At 40.5% G+C, this 22,734-nt stretch overlaps 3 protein-coding genes across 3 annotated transcripts in view; all 3 read right to left on the bottom strand.

Annotated features, from left to right (window-relative positions):
- The window catches only part of LOC139063876 (uncharacterized), a 42,435-nt gene extending 42,026 nt beyond the window's left edge, over positions 1 to 409 (bottom strand). Inside the window, exon 1 of the mRNA XM_070546796.1 lies at positions 20 to 409. Coding sequence (XP_070402897.1) covers positions 20 to 186 — 167 coding nt within the window. The 5' untranslated portion in view covers positions 187 to 409. The remainder of the gene's footprint in view (positions 1 to 19) is intronic.
- LOC139063846 (uncharacterized) lies at positions 172 to 4,480 on the bottom strand. Its single transcript, XM_070546746.1, has 15 exons — positions 4,091 to 4,480; positions 3,899 to 4,011; positions 3,319 to 3,425; positions 3,000 to 3,176; positions 2,484 to 2,692; positions 2,308 to 2,402; positions 2,155 to 2,180; positions 1,982 to 2,003; positions 1,861 to 1,888; positions 1,682 to 1,766; positions 1,417 to 1,560; positions 1,121 to 1,329; positions 925 to 1,028; positions 714 to 832; positions 172 to 620 (listed from the first exon to the last, which is right to left on the bottom strand). Exons 1-15 carry the CDS (start codon positions 4,255 to 4,257, stop codon positions 312 to 314), a joined length of 1,914 nt encoding a protein of 637 aa, XP_070402847.1. The 5' UTR covers positions 4,258 to 4,480; the 3' UTR covers positions 172 to 311.
- LOC139063877 (uncharacterized) lies at positions 4,243 to 19,809 on the bottom strand. The gene is made up of 54 exons (XM_070546797.1): positions 19,787 to 19,809; positions 19,413 to 19,544; positions 19,270 to 19,298; positions 19,171 to 19,186; positions 19,053 to 19,080; positions 18,805 to 18,877; positions 18,509 to 18,643; positions 18,103 to 18,293; positions 17,214 to 17,317; positions 17,003 to 17,121; positions 16,733 to 16,900; positions 16,300 to 16,499; positions 16,108 to 16,220; positions 15,525 to 15,631; positions 15,206 to 15,382; positions 14,690 to 14,898; positions 14,514 to 14,608; positions 14,361 to 14,386; positions 14,188 to 14,209; positions 14,067 to 14,094; positions 13,888 to 13,972; positions 13,623 to 13,766; positions 13,328 to 13,536; positions 13,132 to 13,235; positions 12,921 to 13,039; positions 12,658 to 12,825; positions 12,225 to 12,424; positions 12,033 to 12,145; positions 11,453 to 11,559; positions 11,134 to 11,310; positions 10,626 to 10,834; positions 10,450 to 10,544; positions 10,297 to 10,322; positions 10,124 to 10,145; positions 10,003 to 10,030; positions 9,824 to 9,908; positions 9,263 to 9,702; positions 9,067 to 9,170; positions 8,856 to 8,974; positions 8,595 to 8,762; positions 8,162 to 8,361; positions 7,970 to 8,082; positions 7,390 to 7,496; positions 7,071 to 7,247; positions 6,555 to 6,763; positions 6,379 to 6,473; positions 6,226 to 6,251; positions 6,053 to 6,074; positions 5,932 to 5,959; positions 5,753 to 5,837; positions 5,192 to 5,631; positions 4,996 to 5,099; positions 4,785 to 4,903; positions 4,243 to 4,691 (listed from the first exon to the last, which is right to left on the bottom strand). Exons 2-54 carry the CDS (start codon positions 19,462 to 19,464, stop codon positions 4,383 to 4,385), a joined length of 6,648 nt encoding a protein of 2,215 aa, XP_070402898.1. The 5' UTR covers positions 19,465 to 19,544; positions 19,787 to 19,809; the 3' UTR covers positions 4,243 to 4,382.
- Between the last annotated feature and the right edge of the window lie 2,925 nt (positions 19,810 to 22,734).

Here is a 22,734-nt window from a genome sequence, read left to right on the forward strand (position 1 = left end):
AGTGTTGCTCACAACTCACATGATCTGATAGTTTGTGCAGTTGATGGTTGAGGTTACATTTTGGAGCATCTCTGGAGTGAAACTTGCAAGGATAGGGAGCAGCTTGACTCGGAACCAAAGAGAATAGTCGTTTCTTTGGAAGCTTATGAAGTGTGGACTGATGATGTCAAAGGTCCTGTTCATCATGCGATCCCTCACAACAGGTTGGAACTGTGGAACCTGTGAAATATTGACAAATGGAGAAAACCAATTATCACGCACTTGCTGTGATGTTAGTATCCAATGCAGTATTTTTTAAATGCTGTAAATCACTAATATGTTGTGAAACATCTCCTTAAAAGATACGTAGTTATGAGGAGCTTTGAAGATGTATAGATGGTCTGTGGTTTCATTTGCTTGAATATTTCCGTATTGTACAATGATTTTATTTGCTGCTTCAGAGTGTAGCCTACCTGTCCTTCTGCTGTGAGCTGAGTGAGAAACTCATCCACGTTTTCCAATGCGTTGCCAGCAGCTAAACGTTCAAAGACCTGATTGATCAGGTTGACGTCAACTGTTATGTTTGAGCTCAGTAGTAACTCTGCCACTTGAGATGGCGCCAGTTGTGACAAGGTCACATTCTAGGGATAAATAATAATGGTTTTAAAATCAAATAGAAATAAATCTAAGACATGTCTTGACAGAGAATATCAGAAAGTAAAGGAGGGGCTTACGATGGAGAAATTTTGATTGAGCACTTGCAAATCCTGAATAGTTGCAAAACTGGAAAAGCTTCCAAAGTTTGCTTGTAGCCACTGTTGACTATCATTGACAGAAGAGACACAGCCAGGGTCTGCCAATGACAGAGAAGTTCAGGTACTGGCTGTGTGGTTACACCACACGCAATCAACAAATTACAGGGGTGGCCGGAGAGATTAGCTTTACCTGGCAAATCTTTCCTGGACAGGAATGATTTGATGAAATGAGTATAAACTGCTTGCTGTTGCTTGTTGTCCATGGAGGCCTTTTGGTTGTTTAGTGTCTCAATGCTAAAAGATTAAGACAAGACTTTTAACATGATAGCAATCTGAAGGATTTTGGCACTATTTAGGTACAGTCAAGCACTTTTTTGTGTATTTACACAATCTGGTAAGTTGGGCAGCTGAAGTTTTTGCCGCTAAGGCAGATGAGGAAGTTATCAGATGTGGAAGCCAGGAATGGACTGATCTTCTGGAACCAGCTGTGGACAAAGTCCTTGTTTTGTAGCTCTTGCTGAGTGACTTTGTTGCGCTGAATTTCTCCAAGAGCTTCCAGAGCATTTGTCAGTATGACTTTACTGCTGTTCAGGGCCTGACGTTTGAGGAAAAAAGAATCGGATATAGAATAGGCAAATAAAAACTGCCAACATGTTGAAATGGTTTGTGTTGGTGAATTTACCGTGGTTCTGAATAACTCTAGAGCTTGGTCCAGACCAGATGTTCTTTGGAAGAAAAGCTTCCAGACTTCAACTGGGTATGTCGTTTGTTCTTTCAGAGAGCATTGCAACAGTATAACTGCTTTGTCTTGTGTGAGATTTGATGGCTACGATTGGGGGTAAATGACAAGAAATTAAGCCAACTTAGCAGAATGTTTGTGGACTTGTCTTCATACCACAGCAAGCAAAATAGGATTTTATGACATAATTTTAAGGCAACATTCTTACCAAAGAACAAGCTATTTCAGTGATGTCAAAAGTGCATTTGGTCAAAGAGGAATTGTCAGTCGCCAAGGTTTGCTGGACTTGAGAGCTGAACAGAAGGAATCAAAAAGGCCTTGCTTAAGTTACATTGTGAGACAGTACTTGTTCACTATGCAGTGATTCTAAGAAATTAATTCATCTACCTGTCAACTGCAGCACAGATGAGTGTTTCTGTAAATGCAGACCATATTTTGCATCAATTATTGGTACTTAACAAACAAAAGTGCCAACTATATGGATATGAGAGCGATGTGTCAGACTTACCAACATCCTGTGTCTCCTTGCACTGGAGAAAAACAAAGCAGCACATTATTTAGTAGTAAATGTCACAGAAATGATGACAGCATGGCATTGCCTCCAATACAAAGTCCATGCGCGTGCTTGTAATAAGAGATGGAATGCTGTACAATCTAATACACCTTTAACAACAAACTTACCACAAAGGAATCCTTAGCTGCACAAACTGTCAAAGAGAAGAATGAAATTAGGCATAACGTCAATACGTTTCCCTGCTGTAGTGGTTGTTTAATCTTTTTTTAACACTGGTAGACAAATCATTTGTATGCAATGCATACAACATTGTCACGTACTTGGGAAGTTGATCTGCATCGATTCCAAACTGGATCTTACATCCATGGAAATGACCAGTGGCAAGAATGTCAAACTATTCTCAAGAGCATCGACTCTGAAGATAATGAGAATAATTAACGTGACTAGTCTGAAACCAAAGTTTGATGTCTTCCAAACCAAAGTATTTCTTTCTTACATTGCTGAGTAGGCATCACAGCTGATGTTGTTTGGTATCACCTGCAAGCTGTCAGGTTGGAGGCTTGCTATAACAGGTCTCAAGTAGATTTGGAACCACAGTACAAAATCATGGGTTGTAAAATTGTCAAATTCAGGAGCAAGGGCTGTCAAGGTCACATTCAAGATAGTCTCTCTCACTGATGGATCTTTGATAAAGGTTATGTTTTCCTGTAAAGACAAAGATTCAACAAATTGACCAAAGAAACCTTGTGCTGGTGAAGGTTCACTTGTTTAATGTTGTATTGATTGAAAAGACTTTGAGTACATCTTTGTGCCATACTGTATGCAACTGAGGAACTGAGGAATCTTTAATCGACATACTAGAGAGAAATTCTAGAAAAACTGCCTGATTGGTATTCAAGCTTGTCCCTGTCATTGAGTGCTCGAGTCCACGACAAGATTGTTGTGAGCTGGATGCAAAACATTTCTATTCGAAGAAAAAGAAAAGGTCAAAATATTAGCATTATGTGTTCACCTGCAATGTGACCTCAGCAAACGTTTGGAAAAATTGACGCAGTTGCTCAACACTGCCAGACTCTGTCAAATTTGAGAGCACTGCCTTTACAAGGGTGGGATCCTTCAGCGCCCCACTTTTTGGATCCAGTAGCAGCTGAACCTTTTCTTGTGGTGAGAGGACACCCAAAACGGCTTCCTGACAATGCAAACAAAGAGAATGAATGATTTTTTTTCTGCATCGTAATAGAACCACAGTGCTCTCCTTACAAGCCTTCTCACTGGTGGAACTTGTTTAGATTTGTCTTTAAAGGAGAATGGCAGTGAAATGCATGACTTACCTGGGAAAGGTTGAAGATTTGGAGTTTAGAGTATGTTACGTATTCAGCAAATGGACCCAGGTTTGTTTCGATCCACACGGCGTCACTTTCACCATTTGGCCTGCAAACTAAGGCACATAGACGCATATTAAAACAAGGACAGGTTTTCTCGTAAATGATAAATGATAATTGACCCGCACTTGTATAGCGCCTCTCAGAGTAAGGACTCCAAAGCGCTTTACACTACAGTGTATCATTCACCCATTCACACACACACATTCACACACTGGTGGGGATGAGCTACGATGTAGCCACGGCCGCCCTGGGGCGCACTGACAGAGGCCAGGCTGCCCAGCACAGGCGCCACCGGTCCCTCCGACCACCACCAGCAGGCAAGGTGGGTTAAGTGTCTTGCCCAAGGACACAACAGCAGAATTCTCTGTTCGGAGCCGGGATCGAACCTGCAACCTTCCGATTACGGGGCAACCCCCTCGACCTGTTAGGCTACTGCTACCCCTATAATGAATCCACTATTGTTCTAAATATGTTTGCACATGATTTCAAGCAGTACAGCAAATCACTTTCAGTGCGTCAGACCTACCTGGCTGGTTGATGATGTTGACAGATTTGGTCATGTAGCTGAGCAGAACTGCTGCAATTTCTTGTTGTCTATACTGGGGCATGGCGGAGGAAACATCGGCCATCCCACTCACACTGTGAAGACGGAAAGACTACTTTCCTACATGGTCGCTCAAAAGCACTTTGATGAAGTCAAGTGTTGCTCACAACTCACATGATCTGATAGTTTGTGCAGTTGATGGTTGAGGTTACATTTTGGAGCATCTCTGGAGTGAAACTTGCAAGGATAGGGAGCAGCTTGACTCGGAACCAAAGAGAATAGTCGTTTCTTTGGAAGCTTATGAAGTGTGGACTGATGATGTCAAAGGTCCTGTTCATCATGCGATCCCTCACAACAGGTTGGAACTGTGGAACCTGTGAAATATTGACAAATGGAGAAAACCAATTATCACGCACTTGCTGTGATGTTAGTATCCAATGCAGTATTTTTTAAATGCTGTAAATCACTAATATGTTGTGAAACATCTCCTTAAAAGATACGTAGTTATGAGGAGCTTTGAAGATGTATAGATGGTCTGTGGTTTCATTTGCTTGAATATTTCCGTATTGTACAATGATTTTATTTGCTGCTTCAGAGTGTAGCCTACCTGTCCTTCTGCTGTGAGCTGAGTGAGAAACTCATCCACGTTTTCCAATGCGTTGCCAGCAGCTAAACGTTCAAAGACCTGATTGATCAGGTTGACGTCAACTGTTATGTTTGAGCTCAGTAGTAACTCTGCCACTTGAGATGGCGCCAGTTGTGACAAGGTCACATTCTAGGGATAAATAATAATGGTTTTAAAATCAAATAGAAATAAATCTAAGACATGTCTTGACAGAGAATATCAGAAAGTAAAGGAGGGGCTTACGATGGAGAAATTTTGATTGAGCACTTGCAAATCCTGAATAGTTGCAAAACTGGAAAAGCTTCCAAAGTTTGCTTGTAGCCACTGTTGACTATCATTGACAGAAGAGACACAGCCAGGGTCTGCCAATGACAGAGAAGTTCAGGTACTGGCTGTGTGGTTACACCACACGCAATCAACAAATTACAGGGGTGGCCGGAGAGATTAGCTTTACCTGGCAAATCTTTCCTGGACAGGAATGATTTGATGAAATGAGTATAAACTGCTTGCTGTTGCTTGTTGTCCATGGAGGCCTTTTGGTTGTTTAGTGTCTCAATGCTAAAAGATTAAGACAAGACTTTTAACATGATAGCAATCTGAAGGATTTTGGCACTATTTAGGTACAGTCAAGCACTTTTTTGTGTATTTACACAATCTGGTAAGTTGGGCAGCTGAAGTTTTTGCCGCTAAGGCAGATGAGGAAGTTATCAGATGTGGAAGCCAGGAATGGACTGATCTTCTGGAACCAGCTGTGGACAAAGTCCTTGTTTTGTAGCTCTTGCTGAGTGACTTTGTTGCGCTGAATTTCTCCAAGAGCTTCCAGAGCATTTGTCAGTATGACTTTACTGCTGTTCAGGGCCTGACGTTTGAGGAAAAAAGAATCGGATATAGAATAGGCAAATAAAAACTGCCAACATGTTGAAATGGTTTGTGTTGGTGAATTTACCGTGGTTCTGAATAACTCTAGAGCTTGGTCCAGACCAGATGTTCTTTGGAAGAAAAGCTTCCAGACTTCAACTGGGTATGTCGTTTGTTCTTTCAGAGAGCATTGCAACAGTATAACTGCTTTGTCTTGTGTGAGATTTGATGGCTACGATTGGGGGTAAATGACAAGAAATTAAGCCAACTTAGCAGAATGTTTGTGGACTTGTCTTCATACCACAGCAAGCAAAATAGGATTTTATGACATAATTTTAAGGCAACATTCTTACCAAAGAACAAGCTATTTCAGTGATGTCAAAAGTGCATTTGGTCAAAGAGGAATTGTCAGTCGCCAAGGTTTGCTGGACTTGAGAGCTGAACAGAAGGAATCAAAAAGGCCTTGCTTAAGTTACATTGTGAGACAGTACTTGTTCACTATGCAGTGATTCTAAGAAATTAATTCATCTACCTGTCAACTGCAGCACAGATGAGTGTTTCTGTAAATGCAGACCATATTTTGCATCAATTATTGGTACTTAACAAACAAAAGTGCCAACTATATGGATATGAGAGCGATGTGTCAGACTTACCAACATCCTGTGTCTCCTTGCACTGGAGAAAAACAAAGCAGCACATTATTTAGTAGTAAATGTCACAGAAATGATGACAGCATGGCATTGCCTCCAATACAAAGTCCATGCGCGTGCTTGTAATAAGAGATGGAATGCTGTACAATCTAATACACCTTTAACAACAAACTTACCACAAAGGAATCCTTAGCTGCACAAACTGTCAAAGAGAAGAATGAAATTAGGCATAACGTCAATACGTTTCCCTGCTGTAGTGGTTGTTTAATCTTTTTTTAACACTGGTAGACAAATCATTTGTATGCAATGCATACAACATTGTCACGTACTTGGGAAGTTGATCTGCATCGATTCCAAACTGGATCTTACATCCATGGAAATGACCAGTGGCAAGAATGTCAAACTATTCTCAAGAGCATCGACTCTGAAGATAATGAGAATAATTAACGTGACTAGTCTGAAACCAAAGTTTGATGTCTTCCAAACCAAAGTATTTCTTTCTTACATTGCTGAGTAGGCATCACAGCTGATGTTGTTTGGTATCACCTGCAAGCTGTCAGGTTGGAGGCTTGCTATAACAGGTCTCAAGTAGATTTGGAACCACAGTACAAAATCATGGGTTGTAAAATTGTCAAATTCAGGAGCAAGGGCTGTCAAGGTCACATTCAAGATAGTCTCTCTCACTGATGGATCTTTGATAAAGGTTATGTTTTCCTGTAAAGACAAAGATTCAACAAATTGACCAAAGAAACCTTGTGCTGGTGAAGGTTCACTTGTTTAATGTTGTATTGATTGAAAAGACTTTGAGTACATCTTTGTGCCATACTGTATGCAACTGAGGAACTGAGGAATCTTTAATCGACATACTAGAGAGAAATTCTAGAAAAACTGCCTGATTGGTATTCAAGCTTGTCCCTGTCATTGAGTGCTCGAGTCCACGACAAGATTGTTGTGAGCTGGATGCAAAACATTTCTATTCGAAGAAAAAGAAAAGGTCAAAATATTAGCATTATGTGTTCACCTGCAATGTGACCTCAGCAAACGTTTGGAAAAATTGACGCAGTTGCTCAACACTGCCAGACTCTGTCAAATTTGAGAGCACTGCCTTTACAAGGGTGGGATCCTTCAGCGCCCCACTTTTTGGATCCAGTAGCAGCTGAACCTTTTCTTGTGGTGAGAGGACACCCAAAACGGCTTCCTGACAATGCAAACAAAGAGAATGAATGATTTTTTTTCTGCATCGTAATAGAACCACAGTGCTCTCCTTACAAGCCTTCTCACTGGTGGAACTTGTTTAGATTTGTCTTTAAAGGAGAATGGCAGTGAAATGCATGACTTACCTGGGAAAGGTTGAAGATTTGGAGTTTAGAGTATGTTACGTATTCAGCAAATGGACCCAGGTTTGTTTCGATCCACACGGCGTCACTTTCACCATTTGGCCTGCAAACTAAGGCACATAGACGCATATTAAAACAAGGACAGGTTTTCTCGTAAATGATAAATGATAATTGACCCGCACTTGTATAGCGCCTCTCAGAGTAAGGACTCCAAAGCGCTTTACACTACAGTGTATCATTCACCCATTCACACACACACATTCACACACTGGTGGGGATGAGCTACGATGTAGCCACGGCCGCCCTGGGGCGCACTGGCAGAGGCCAGGCTGCCCAGCACAGGCGCCACCGGTCCCTCCGACCACCACCAGCAGGCAAGGTGGGTTAAGTGTCTTGCCCAAGGACACAACAGCAGAATTCTCTGTTCAGATCCGGGATCGAACCTGCAACCTTCCGATTACGGGGCAACCCCCTCGACCTGTTAGGCTACTGCTACCCCTATAATGAATCCACTATTGTTCTAAATATGTTTGCACATGATTTCAAGCAGTACAGCAAATCACTTTCAGTGCGTCAGACCTACCTGGCTGGTTGATGATGTTGACAGATTTGGTCATGTAGCTGAGCAGAACTGCTGCAATTTCTTGTTGTCTATACTGGGGCATGGCGGAGGAAACATCGGCCATCCCACTCACACTGCGAAGACGGAAAGACTACTTTCCTACATGGTCGCTCAAAAGCACTTTGATGAAGTCAAGTGTTGCTCACAACTCACATGATCTGATAGTTTGTGCAGTTGATGGTTGAGGTTACATTTTGGAGCATCTCTGGAGTGAAACTTGCAAGGATAGGGAGCAGCTTGACTCGGAACCAAAGAGAATAGTCGTTTCTTTGGAAGCTTATGAAGTGTGGACTGATGATGTCAAAGGTCCTGTTCATCATGCGATCCCTCACAACAGGTTGGAACTGTGGGACCTGTGAAATATTGACAAATGGAGAAAACCAATTATCACGCACTTGCTGTGATGTTAGTATCCAATGCAGTATTTTTTAAATGCTGTAAATCACTAATATGTTGTGAAACATCTCCTTAAAAGATACGTAGTTATGAGGAGCTTTGAAGATGTATAGATGGTCTGTGGTTTCATTTGCTTGAATATTTCCGTATTGTACAATGATTTTATTTGCTGCTTCAGAGTGTAGCCTACCTGTCCTTCTGCTGTGAGCTGAGTGAGAAACTCATCCACGTTTTCCAATGCGTTGCCAGCAGCTAAACGTTCAAAGACCTGATTGATCAGGTTGACGTCAACTGTTATGTTTGAGCTCAGTAGTAACTCTGCCACTTGAGATGGCGCCAGTTGTGACAAGGTCACATTCTAGGGATAAATAATAATGGTTTTAAAATCAAATAGAAATAAATCTAAGACATGTCTTGACAGAGAATATCAGAAAGTAAAGGAGGGGCTTACGATGGAGAAATTTTGATTGAGCACTTGCAAATCCTGAATAGTTGCAAAACTGGAAAAGCTTCCAAAGTTTGCTTGTAGCCACTGTTGACTATCATTGACAGAAGAGACACAGCCAGGGTCTGCCAATGACAGAGAAGTTCAGGTACTGGCTGTGTGGTTACACCACACGCAATCAACAAATTACAGGGGTGGCCGGAGAGATTAGCTTTACCTGGCAAATCTTTCCTGGACAGGAATGATTTGATGAAATGAGTATAAACTGCTTGCTGTTGCTTGTTGTCCATGGAGGCCTTTTGGTTGTTTAGTGTCTCAATGCTAAAAGATTAAGACAAGACTTTTAACATGATAGCAATCTGAAGGATTTTGGCACTATTTAGGTACAGTCAAGCACTTTTTTGTGTATTTACACAATCTGGTAAGTTGGGCAGCTGAAGTTTTTGCCGCTAAGGCAGATGAGGAAGTTATCAGATGTGGAAGCCAGGAATGGACTGATCTTCTGGAACCAGCTGTGGACAAAGTCCTTGTTTTGTAGCTCTTGCTGAGTGACTTTGTTGCGCTGAATTTCTCCAAGAGCTTCCAGAGCATTTGTCAGTATGACTTTACTGCTGTTCAGGGCCTGACGTTTGAGGAAAAAAGAATCGGATATAGAATAGGCAAATAAAAACTGCCAACATGTTGAAATGGTTTGTGTTGGTGAATTTACCGTGGTTCTGAATAACTCTAGAGCTTGGTCCAGACCAGATGTTCTTTGGAAGAAAAGCTTCCAGACTTCAACTGGGTATGTCGTTTGTTCTTTCAGAGAGCATTGCAACAGTATAACTGCTTTGTCTTGTGTGAGATTTGATGGCTACGATTGGGGGTAAATGACAAGAAATTAAGCCAACTTAGCAGAATGTTTGTGGACTTGTCTTCATACCACAGCAAGCAAAATAGGATTTTATGACATAATTTTAAGGCAACATTCTTACCAAAGAACAAGCTATTTCAGTGATGTCAAAAGTGCATTTGGTCAAAGAGGAATTGTCAGTCGCCAAGGTTTGCTGGACTTGAGAGCTGAACAGAAGGAATCAAAAAGGCCTTGCTTAAGTTACATTGTGAGACAGTACTTGTTCACTATGCAGTGATTCTAAGAAATTAATTCATCTACCTGTCAACTGCAGCACAGATGAGTGTTTCTGTAAATGCAGACCATATTTTGCATCAATTATTGGTACTTAACAAACAAAAGTGCCAACTATATGGATATGAGAGCGATGTGTCAGACTTACCAACAACCTGTGTCTCCTTGCACTGGAGAAAAACAAAGCAGCACATTATTTAGTAGTAAATGTCACAGAAATGATGACAGCATGGCATTGCCTCCAATACAAAGTCCATGCGCGTGCTTGTAATAAGAGATGGAATGCTGTACAATCTAATACACCTTTAACAACAAACTTACCACAAAGGAATCCTTAGCTGCACAAACTGTCAAAGAGAAGAATGAAATTAGGCATAACGTCAATACGTTTCCCTGCTGTAGTGGTTGTTTAATCTTTTTTTAACACTGGTAGACAAATCATTTGTATGCAATGCATACAACATTGTCACGTACTTGGGAAGTTGATCTGCATCGATTCCAAACTGGATCTTACATCCATGGAAATGACCAGTGGCAAGAATGTCAAACTATTCTCAAGAGCATCGACTCTGAAGATAATGAGAATAATTAATGTGACTAGTCTGAAACCAAAGTTTGATGTCTTCCAAACCAAAGTATTTCTTTCTTACATTGCTGAGTAGGCATCACAGCTGATGTTGTTTGGTATCACCTGCAAGCTGTCAGGTTGGAGGCTTGCTATAACAGGTCTCAAGTAGATTTGGAACCACAGTACAAAATCATGGGTTGTAAAATTGTCAAATTCAGGAGCAAGGGCTGTCAAGGTCACATTCAAGATAGTCTCTCTCACTGATGGATCTTTGATAAAGGTTATGTTTTCCTGTAAAGACAAAGATTCAACAAATTGACCAAAGAAACCTTGTGCTGGTGAAGGTTCACTTGTTTAATGTTGTATTGATTGAAAAGACTTTGAGTACATCTTTGTGCCATACTGTATGCAACTGAGGAATCTTTAATCGACATACTAGAGAGAAATTCTAGAAAAACTGCCTGATTGGTATTCAAGCTTGTCCCTGTCATTGAGTGCTCGAGTCCACGACAAGATTGTTGTGAGCTGGATGCAAAACATTTCTATTCGAAGAAAAAGAAAAGGTCAAAATATTAGCATTATGTGTTCACCTGCAATGTGACCTCAGCAAACGTTTGGAAAAATTGACGCAGTTGCTCAACACTGCCAGACTCTGTCAAATTTGAGAGCACTGCCTTTACAAGGGTGGGATCCTTCAGCGCCCCACTTTTTGGATCCAGTAGCAGCTGAACCTTTTCTTGTGGTGAGAGGACACCCAAAACGGCTTCCTGACAATGCAAACAAAGAGAATGAATGATTTTTTTTCTGCATCGTAATAGAACCACAGTGCTCTCCTTACAAGCCTTCTCACTGGTGGAACTTGTTTAGATTTGTCTTTAAAGGAGAATGGCAGTGAAATGCATGACTTACCTGGGAAAGGTTGAAGATTTGGAGTTTAGAGTATGTTACGTATTCAGCAAATGGACCCAGGTTTGTTTCGATCCACACGGCGTCACTTTCACCATTTGGCCTGCAAACTAAGGCACATAGACGCATATTAAAACAAGGACAGGTTTTCTCGTAAATGATAAATGATAATTGACCCGCACTTGTATAGCGCCTCTCAGAGTAAGGACTCCAAAGCGCTTTACACTACAGTGTATCATTCACCCATTCACACACACACATTCACACACTGGTGGGGATGAGCTACGATGTAGCCACGGCCGCCCTGGGGCGCACTGACAGAGGCCAGGCTGCCCAGCACAGGCGCCACCGGTCCCTCCGACCACCACCAGCAGGCAAGGTGGGTTAAGTGTCTTGCCCAAGGACACAACAGCAGAATTCTCTGTTCAGAGCCGGGATCGAACCTGCAACCTTCCGATTACGGGGCAACCCCCTCGACCTGTTAAGCTACTGCTACCCCTATAATGAATCCACTATTGTTCTAAATATGTTTGCACATGATTTCAAGCAGTACAGCAAATCACTTTCAGTGCGTCAGACCTACCTGGCTGGTTGATGATGTTGACAGATTTGGTCATGTAGCTGAGCAGAACTGCTGCAATTTCTTGTTGTCTATACTGGGGCATGGCGGAGGAAACATCGGCCATCCCACTCACACTGCGAAGACGGAAAGACTACTTTCCTACATGGTCGCTCAAAAGCACTTTGATGAAGTCAAGTGTTGCTCACAACTCACATGATCTGATAGTTTGTGCAGTTGATGGTTGAGGTTACATTTTGGAGCATCTCTGGAGTGAAACTTGCAAGGATAGGGAGCAGCTTGACTCGGAACCAAAGAGAATAGTCGTTTCTTTGGAAGCTTATGAAGTGTGGACTGATGATGTCAAAGGTCCTGTTCATCATGCGATCCCTCACAACAGGTTGGAACTGTGGGACCTGTGAAATATTGACAAATGGAGAAAACCAATTATCACTCACTTGCTGTGATGTTAGTATCCAATGCAGTATTTTTTAAATGCTGTAAATCACTAATATGTTGTGAAACATCTCCTTAAAAGATACGTAGTTATGAGGAGCTTTGAAGATGTATAGATGGTCTGTGGTTTCATTTGCTTGAATATTTCCGTATTGTACAATGATTTTATTTGCTGCTTCAGAGTGTAGCCTACCTGTCCTTCTGCTGTGAGCTGAGTGAGAAACTCATCCACGTTTTCCAATGCGTTGCCAGCAGCTAAACGTTCAAAGACCTGATTGATCAGGTTGACGTCAACTGTTATGTTTGAGCTCAGTAGTAACTCTGCCACTTGAGATGGCGCCAGTTGTGACAAGGTCACATTCTAGGGATAAATAATAATGGTTTTAAAATCAAATAGAAATAAATCTAAGACATGTCTTTTGACAGAGAATATCAGAAAGTAAAGGAGGGGCTTACGATGGAGAAATTTTGATTGAGCACTTGCAAATCCTGAATAGTTGCAAAACTGGAAAAGCTTCCAAAGTTTGCTTGTAGCCACTGTTGACTATCATTGACAGAAGAGACACAGCCAGGGTCTGCCAATGACAGAGAAGTTCAGGTACTGGCTGTGTGGTTACACCACACGCAATCAACAAATTACAGGGGTGGCCGGAGAGATTAGCTTTACCTGGCAAATCTTTCCTGGACAGGAATGATTTGATGAAATGAGTATAAACTGCTTGCTGTTGTTTGTTGTCCATGGAGGCCTTTTGGTTGTTTAGTGTCTCAATGCTAAAAGATTAAGACAAGACTTTTAACATGATAGCAATCTGAAGGATTTTGGCACTATTTAGGTACAGTCAAGCACTTTTTTGTGTATTTACACAATCTGGTAAGTTGGGCAGCTGAAGTTTTTGCCGCTAAGGCAGATGAGGAAGTTATCAGATGTGGAAGCCAGGAATGGACTGATCTTCTGGAACCAGCTGTGGACAAAGTCCTTGTTTTGTAGCTCTTGCTGAGTGACTTTGTTGCGCTGAATTTCTCCAAGAGCTTCCAGAGCATTTGTCAGTATGACTTTACTGCTGTTCAGGGCCTGACGTTTGAGGAAAAAAGAATCGGATATAGAATAGGCAAATAAAACTGCCAACATGTTGAAATGGTTTGTGTTGGTGAATTTACCGTGGTTCTGAATAACTCTAGAGCTTGGTCCAGACCAGATGTTCTTTGGAAGAAAAGCTTCCAGACTTCAACTGGGTATGTCGTTTGTTCTTTCAGAGAGCATTGCAACAGTATAACTGCTTTGTCTTGTGTGAGATTTGATGGCTACGATTGGGGGTAAATGACAAGAAATTAAGCCAACTTAGCAGAATGTTTGTGGACTTGTCTTCATACCACAGCAAGCAAAATAGGATTTTATGACATAATTTTAAGGCAACATTCTTACCAAAGAACAAGCTATTTCAGTGATGTCAAAAGTGCATTTGGTCAAAGAGGAATTGTCAGTCGCCAAGGTTTGCTGGACTTGAGAGCTGAACAGAAGGAATCAAAAAGGCCTTGCTTAAGTTACATTGTGAGACAGTACTTGTTCACTATGCAGTGATTCTAAGAAATTAATTCATCTACCTGTCAACTGCAGCACAGATGAGTGTTTCTGTAAATGCAGACCATATTTTGCATCAATTATTGGTACTTAACAAACAAAAGTGCCAACTATATGGATATGAGAGAGATGTGTCAGACTTACCAACAACCTGTGTCTCCTTGCACTGGAGAAAAACAAAGCAGCACATTATTTAGTAGTAAATGTCACAGAAATGATGACAGCATGGCATTGCCTCCAATACAAAGTCCATGCGCGTGCTTGTAATAAGAGATGGAATGCTGTACAATCTAATACACCTTTAACAACAAACTTACCACAAAGGAATCCTTAGCTGCACAAACTGTCAAAGAGAAGAATGAAATTAGGCATAACGTCAATACGTTTCCCTGCTGTAGTGGTTGTTTAATCTTTTTTTAACACTGGTAGACAAATCATTTGTATGCAATGCATACAACATTGTCACGTACTTGGGAAGTTGATCTGCATCGATTCCAAACTGGATCTTACATCCATGGAAATGACCAGTGGCAAGAATGTCAAACTATTTTCAAGAGCATCGACTCTGAAGATAATGAGAATAATTAATGTGACTAGTCTGAAACCAAAGTTTGATGTCTTCCAAACCAAAGTATTTCTTTCTTACATTGCTGAGTAGGCATCACAGCTGATGTTGTTTGGTATCACCTGCAAGCTGTCAGGTTGGAGGCTTGCTATAACAGGTCTCAAGTAGATTTGGAACCACAGTACAAAATCATGGGTTGTAAAATTGTCAAATTCAGGAGCAAGGGCTGTCAAGGTCACATTCAAGATAGTCTCTCTCACTGATGGATCTTTGATAAAGGTTATGTTTTCCTGTAAAGACAAAGATTCAACAAATTGACCAAAGAAACCTTGTGCTGGTGAAGGTTCACTTGTTTAATGTTGTATTGACTGAAAAGACTTTGAGTACATCTTTGTGCCATACTGTATGCAACTGAGGAACTGAGGAATCTTTAATCGACATACTAGAGAGAAATTCTAGAAAAACTGCCTGATTGGTATTCAAGCTTGTCCCTGTCATTGAGTGCTCAAGTCCACGACAAGATTGTTGTGAGCTGGATGCAAAACATTTCTATTCGAAGAAAAAGAAAAGGTCAAAATATTAGCATTATGTGTTCACCTGCAATGTGACCTCAGCAAACGTTTGGAAAAATTGACGCAGTTGCTCAACACTGCCAGACTCTGTCAAATTTGAGAGCACTGCCTTTACAAGGGTGGGATCCTTCAGCGCCCCACTTTTTGGATCCAGTAGCAGCTGAACCTTTTCTTGTGGTGAGAGGACACCCAAAACGGCTTCCTGACAATGCAAACAGAGAGAATGAATGATTTTTTTTCTGCATCGTAATAGAACCACAGTGCTCTCCTTACAAGCCTTCTCACTGGTGGAACTTGTTTAGATTTGTCTTTAAAGGAGAATGGCAATGAAATGCATGACTTACCTGGGAAAGGTTGAAGATTTGGAGTTTAGAGTATGTTACGTATTCAGCAAATGGACCCAGGTTTGTTTTGATCCACACGGCGTCGCTTTCACCATTTTGCCTGCAAACTAAGGCACATAGACGCATATTAATACAAGGACAGGTTTTCTCGTAAATGATAATTGATAATTGACCCGCACTTGTATAGCTTCTCTCAGAGTAAGGACTCCAAAGCGCTTTATACTACAGTGTATCATTCACTCATTCACACACACACATTCACACACTGGTGGGGATGAGCTACGATGTAGCCACAGCTGCCCTGGGGCGCGCTGACAGAGGCCACGCTTCCCAGCACAGGCGCCACCGGTCCCTCCGACCACCACCAGCAGGCAAGGTGGGTTAAGTGTCTTGCCCAAGGACACAACAGCAGAATTCTCTGTTCGGAGCTGGAATCGAAACTGCAACCCTCCGATTACTGGGCAACCCCCTCGACCTGTTGAGCTACTGCTACCCCTATAATGAATCCACTATTTTTCTAAATATGTTTGCACATGATTTCAAGCAGTACAGCAAATAATCACTTTCAGTGCGTCAGACCTACCTGGCTGGTTGATGATGTTGACAGATTTGGTCATGTAGCTGAGCAGAACTGCTGCAATTTCTTGTTGTCTATACTGGGGCATGGCGGAGGAAACATCGGCCATCCCACTCACACTGCGAAGACGGAAAGATTACTTTCCTACATGGTCGCTCAAAAGCACTTTGATGAAGTCAAGTGTTGCTCACAACTCACATGATCTGATAGTTTGTGCAGTTGATGGTTGAGGTTACATTTTGGAGCATCTCTGGAGTGAAACTTGCAAGGATAGGGAACAGTTTGACTCGGAACCAAAGAGAATAGTCCTTTCTTTGGAAGCTTATGAAGTGTGGACTGATGATGTCAAAGGTCCTGTTCATCATGCGATCTCTCACAACAGGTTGGAACTGTGGGACCTGTGAAATATTGACAAATGGAGAAAACCAATTATCATGCACTTGCTATGATGTTAGTATCCAATGCAGTATTTTTTAAATGCTGTAAATCATTAATATGTTGTGAAACATCTCCTTAAAAGATACATAGGTATGAGGAGCTTTGAAGATGTATAGATGGTCTGTGGTTTCATTTGCTTGACTATTTCAGTATTGTACAATGATTTTATTTGCTGCTTCAGAGTGTAGCCTACCTGTCCTTCTGTTGTGAGCTTAGTGAGAAACTCATCCACGTTTTCCAATGCGTTGCCAGCAACTAAACGATCAAAGACCTGATTGATCAGGTTGACGTCAACGGTTATGTTTGAGCTCAGTAGTAACTCTGCCACTTGAGATGGTGCCAGTTGTGTCAAGATCACATTCTAGGGATAAATAATAATGGTTTTAAAATCAAATAGAAATAAATCTAAGACAAAAAGTATGTCTTTTGACAGAGAATATCAGAAAGTAAAGGAGGGACTTACGATGGAGAAATTTGGATTGAACACTTGCAAATCCTGAATAGTTGCAAAACTGGAAAAGCTTCCAAAGTTTGCTTGTAGCCACTGTTGACTATCATTGACAGAAGAGACACAGCCAGGGTCTGCCAATGACAGAGAAGTTCAGGTACTGGCTATGTGGTTACACCACACGCAATCAACAAATTACAGGGGTGGCCGGAGAGATTAGCTTTACCTGGCAAATCTTTCCTGGACAGGAATGATTTGATGAAATGAGTATAGACTGCTTGCTGTTGCTTGCTTTGTATGAACCATCTTTCGATGCTGAACGCTACAATGCTAAAAATATAGAGAAGACCTAAAATTTTAATAAATCTGCACATTTATTACAGTTAAGCAATTAATTTCTATTCACCACACTCTGCCAAATTTGGCAGCAGAAGTTTTTGACCAGAGCAGAAATTCATAATTCAAAACAGGGTTTAACATTATATTTGTTAGTTTTAATAGAAAATATTTGCATATCTTTTGGCTCCACTGTAATCAATTCAGGAAATGAGCTATTCTTTTTACTTCATAAGATTTTGAATAAGTCGTTGAATTATTTTCTATCTTGATATCTTCATTGATCTCTCGAGTCCTTTGCAAGATTTCATGAGTTTTATACCAGTTTTTTATTTGTTAGGTTTTCACTTAAATTGTTACCTATGCACATGTTTCAAGAAACTGATGTCAACCCTGGGAGATTGTAAATTTTGAGATCACTACCTTCTTCTGTTGTTTCTTTTTTCTCTTTCAAGAACAATCTTTACTGTGGCTTTTGTTTTCTGATTTATTTACAGTCTCCCTCACAAACAATAGAAGTTAGTCAATTTGTTACTTATAATCTGCTCGTGATTCCCTGGTCAGATTTCTTTCAAACACGTGATTGCATCTCCTGCCAAGATGACCACCAACAACTCTCTTCATTTTACAATTTTTCAAATGTGCCCATTTAGTTTTGGGATAACAGCTGCATGTTCTAGCAGTTTTTGTTTTACATGCCCTGCAGTTAAAGCTTTCCATTCACATCTCTTTCAGCCAGTTAGCGCCAGAGCAAAGCTTGGAAACTGTCATTCACTTACAGCTTTTGGAAAGAACTGCAGCTGAAGTTCTCGTTCCCCAGTTGGATTAGGAAGCTTTGACTTATGTAGGGCAAAAATGGAGCCATCTTTAGTGAGAACCACAGTTGGACAAATGTTGGATCACTCAGGTTTCCTAGATTCAGGCTGTTCAGCACTCCAAATGCCTCCAGAACACCAGTTCCATTGTTAACCTGATGAGTGAAATTGTAATTAGACTGCTCAAAGCTTTATTACATTTTTCGTCAAGTGGATATATTTTAAATGTTACGTCAGTGTGTTAATTTGTGAATCTCTTATGGATGTGATTGCTAATGTGACATCAAAATTTCCTCGCTGAGGTTCAGTATAGAGATTTTCTAGTGTAGTCTAGTCGATCCTGATTAATATGTAGAAACGCTGTACTCACCAGTTTCAGGTAGACTTTTAAAGATAACTCTACTATCAATTTGAGGTTTTGTTCCACCTCAACAGAAACATTTTGAGGTAAGCCATCATTTTTACACAATAGCTCCCCCAGAAAGATGTCCACTGATGCAGTTATCTGAAATAATTGACATCACATTGAGTGTTAATGACAGCATTTGTACACAAGAGGGTGTTGATCATCAGAATGACTCAGTGGTGACTTTCAGACATTGTGCAGAGAAGCACAATGAAGGAACTTTTAAAAATTTATAGAAATTTGAGTTCTTAACTGCTTACACTTTGGCTGTTATTTTGCAGATATCCTCCCTGACAAGATTCTTGGAAACTGTTGCTTGGTGTGGAGGCGATGCTGCAAGAACAAAATTACTTGTTCTGTCAATTATATTTGTGAAAAGTGCTAATTAACACTTTACAAGAGTTACCTTATAAAATAAAATATAATTTATAAAGAGAATACTTTTTTAGCTATACATAAATTTCTTGGTAAAAGGTTTGGAAAACCTGTGGTAAATCTTGATTCTGACCTTTCTCCAGTTGTTAGAAAACCAGGACCTGAAATAAGAGGAAAAAAGGAAAAATTTGCATGAGCTTATTCAGTTAAAGTGTAATCAGCATCTGTTTCCTAAAGAGGGTCATTCTCACCTTGTGTTGTGTTTGACTGTTATGGAAAATTTATGTTAAATAAGATTAATTCAGTACTTTTCAAATGTTTATGTAACTAAAGCAAAGATGGAAACTTACTTTTACAGAAACCAGTGACAACACAAATACTGAAGAGAAAAAAAGTAATTATTTAAAACATTGACTTTAGAGTTACATTTTTTATCTACTGATGAAAACAAATAGAAAATAAATATTTTGCTCTAAATTTTGGTAACACTCACCGATCCCAGCCACAGAGAGAAGCAGACCTGAAGAACTTCTGAAGGCACCCATGGTGCGAGCGCAGCGTTGCTCACCTGATTGATCCCCGCTCTACACAATTGGCTTTTTATGCCAACATGAGTTCTGAAATTCTAGAGTTGTTGAAAAAATGTTTTAAATATTTAAGATGCTCTGCTTCTTAATAAAAATGTTACTTTTGTTTAAGTTAAAACAAAGCTACACTGTGCAGTTAAAACCCCTGTGTACCTTATTTTTCAACTGGTGTTCATATTGCAACTTCTTAATTTATAAAAATTTTCTTTTTCAGTAAAGATTAATTCCAAAGAAAAGAAATAAAATTAAATTAAAATAAAATACTGTAGACTGAGCTCACCTGTTTATCTCCCTTGGTCCTTCAGAGGAATATGAATACTTAAAAGTAAAGATGCACTGAACAATGTTGGGTGGAGCTAACTAATTGTAGAAGCAAAAGCACGCAAAGTAAGCTCAGCGTGTTCTGTTAGATTCCATTTAGATGAAATCAGAACCAAAGCTCCTCACTCAAATGTATGATTCCATTTCAAATAGTTCTAAACAGCATACATTAAGTTTGCAACTGACTTTTCTAGACTTAATAAACATGTTCAATGGATCATTCTTGTTAAAGAGCATAAACCAACAACGTGATTTGTTTAGACTATATACGACAAGCATGGATTCATTATTCTTTTCAACAACAAACTTTTCTAACAGTTTTCCCCTTAACTAAAACATGTGGAAATAATTCAAATCAAGGGACATAATTGATCAATTCATAGTCTGGGGTTTTCCACATTTTGTTTTTTGATTATTTTAGATGTTCAGTTTTGATAATACATTTTCATTTGGATTAAAATTGTGCCCACATTTTCTAAGTTAACACACACTCTTTTAACAATGGTAGTTTTTGCATCTTTACTGTACGCCTGCTTCAGCCCTCTCCCCCCCTCCCCCTACACAGCAGCAGCAAACTCACTGGTGTTCCTGCAACCTCTGAGTTTCTGCTGCTCTAAACATTGTAAGTATAGTTTCATTTTCTGTTCCTCACTTCTGATTACCTTTAATGGTGTCTGTTGCAACCACCAGGTACAAAAACTAACTTGTTTTTATTTTACCATTTTTCTGTCCTGTCTCTGTCTATTATCTTCCTGCATCTCCACTCAATCCAAAAGAAAAACTGCTACCTGGCATCATATATTTCAAAAAGATCTACCGACCGCACATATAGCAGAGTGCGCGCCGCGAGCAGACCGCACTGGTGCAGTGAGGTCACCGAAGGACGAAACAGGTGATGTGCTCCGCCCCACTACGCAGCAGGGAAACGCATCAGACCCAAACAAAAGACAGAAAGCATAAAAGGATATGAGCCGACATAAACGATCGCGTGTTGAATTTGTTTTTGAGGTGGCGACGCTTTGATGTTACTGTGGCCGTGCTCAGGACGCATTTGTCTGGAGCGCGTCAACGATCAGAGCTCTGCACCTCTCAGCTCCAAATAATCCCTGGAGAGCCCACATAGATAATTTAATATAAGTAGAACCAGGATCGTTTTGGGGCTCCCCCTGGGTGTGTTGAGGGCTTCCAGGAGCTCCCTTTAGCTTACCTGTAATTCGAGGAATCCTGCATATAGCACAAGTTGGCCGCGTGAGTTGCCGGATCCTAGCAGACAGTTGCCGGCACGGTCCTTTCAAAATAAAATAGTTCCCAGATCTTGTTCCGGCAAGATCCAGCTCAAATTAAGCCCTGCTCCTCACACTTGGACTACTGCAACTGGCTTTTCATTGTGTGAGAAAATTCTCCCTCTATAATTTACAGGTGGTTCAGAATACCCGTGCTTGGTTTCTGAACAAGTCCTCCAAACACATTCAGGTCACCCCTACTCCTCTTCCAGCTTCACTGGCTGCTGGTGTCAGTTCTGGATCTGCTCTGGTTGCCAGATCGGCTTGAGGGCCTAAGCCTGTCAATGACATCACACTATGGCAAAGACAAAACTCATTGCACCTGTTTCGTCGCATCTTTTGTGGGAAATAATTTAACAGGTTTATTATTAAATATATGGCTCTTACCATCTAAATGTTTTCTTTAGAACAGTAATTTGAATAAAAAAACATCCTATTGGCTTTGATTTGTAAAAACAAAATATGAAACTACATCAGTTAAACGTCAGACTGCCCAAAACGCCCTCACAACAAATCTTTTTTGTGTTCATTTCAAGATCCTGGTTCTGGTCGTTAGGGCCTTACATGGTCAAGCACCATCATACATTAGTGATCTTCTCAGTCCCTACACCCCCAGCAGGTCCTTGAGGTCCAGTGACCAAAGCCTACTGGTTGTGCAGCGCACCAGGCTAAAGGTCAAAGGCGACAGATTATTTGCTTCTGTAGCCCCCAGACTCTGGGCCTCTCTCCCCCTGAGCCTGAGCTCAGTGGACTCTGGTCTACTTTAAACTCGCCTGTTCAGGCTTTGGTGTGATCACCTGTCCATCTTCTCCTTTGCCAACTTCTTTTCAAGCTGGTGCTTCAGTATATTCAGTATTTTTCCAGATCCCGTTGTTATCTTTTTTCAATTTTCTTAACAATCTTTCTTTGCATATTTTTTATACCACCCCTATTTTTATTAGGACCTTTTAAAAGTATTTTATTCATTTTATTTGTTAAGCACCTCATGATATTTATCTTGAGACACCACATAATAAAAATCCTTTCTTGTTCCGTCTTCGATCCTTCCAATAGGTAATACATACAGGTTAGAACAGCCCAAAGTACTCTTACTGACTATATTTACTACTGTAGATTCACTGACCTTTAGCTGGTTCAGTATATTTAGACCAAATTGTAAATGTGTGTGCTGCATTTCTGGTTAGAATCTTAGCTTGGCCACCCAGCTAAAAGAAACCAGAGCGGACAACAGTTCACCTGCACATCAAGCTGACAAGGACAAGTTCAGTCTGACACCAAAATATTCCACAGCTGATTTTTCTAAAGATGTTTAAATTATCTATGGAGGCATTTATCCCTTTTGCTGCATTAAACAATTCTAGGCTTGAAATGGCTAAATGTGGTCTTCTGTGTTGTTTTTTTACTACGTCTTATCCATTCATCCAACGTTTAGTTGATTTTGCTCTGCACCTCCAGGCCAAACTTCAGATTTATGAATGCAATCAACACTGAAGAATATTTACAAAAACAATCAAAATACATGAAGTTGTGCAAAATAAAGCAGCACTTTTGACATATTTATTTTATCAACTGAATATGTTCATGGAAGGGAGCTTGATTCAAGTTGAAGACAACATTCAGACAG

The sequence above is a fragment of the Nothobranchius furzeri genome, chromosome 18 (assembly GCF_043380555.1).
Source record: "Nothobranchius furzeri strain GRZ-AD chromosome 18, NfurGRZ-RIMD1, whole genome shotgun sequence".
Taxonomy (NCBI): domain Eukaryota; kingdom Metazoa; phylum Chordata; class Actinopteri; order Cyprinodontiformes; family Nothobranchiidae; genus Nothobranchius; species Nothobranchius furzeri.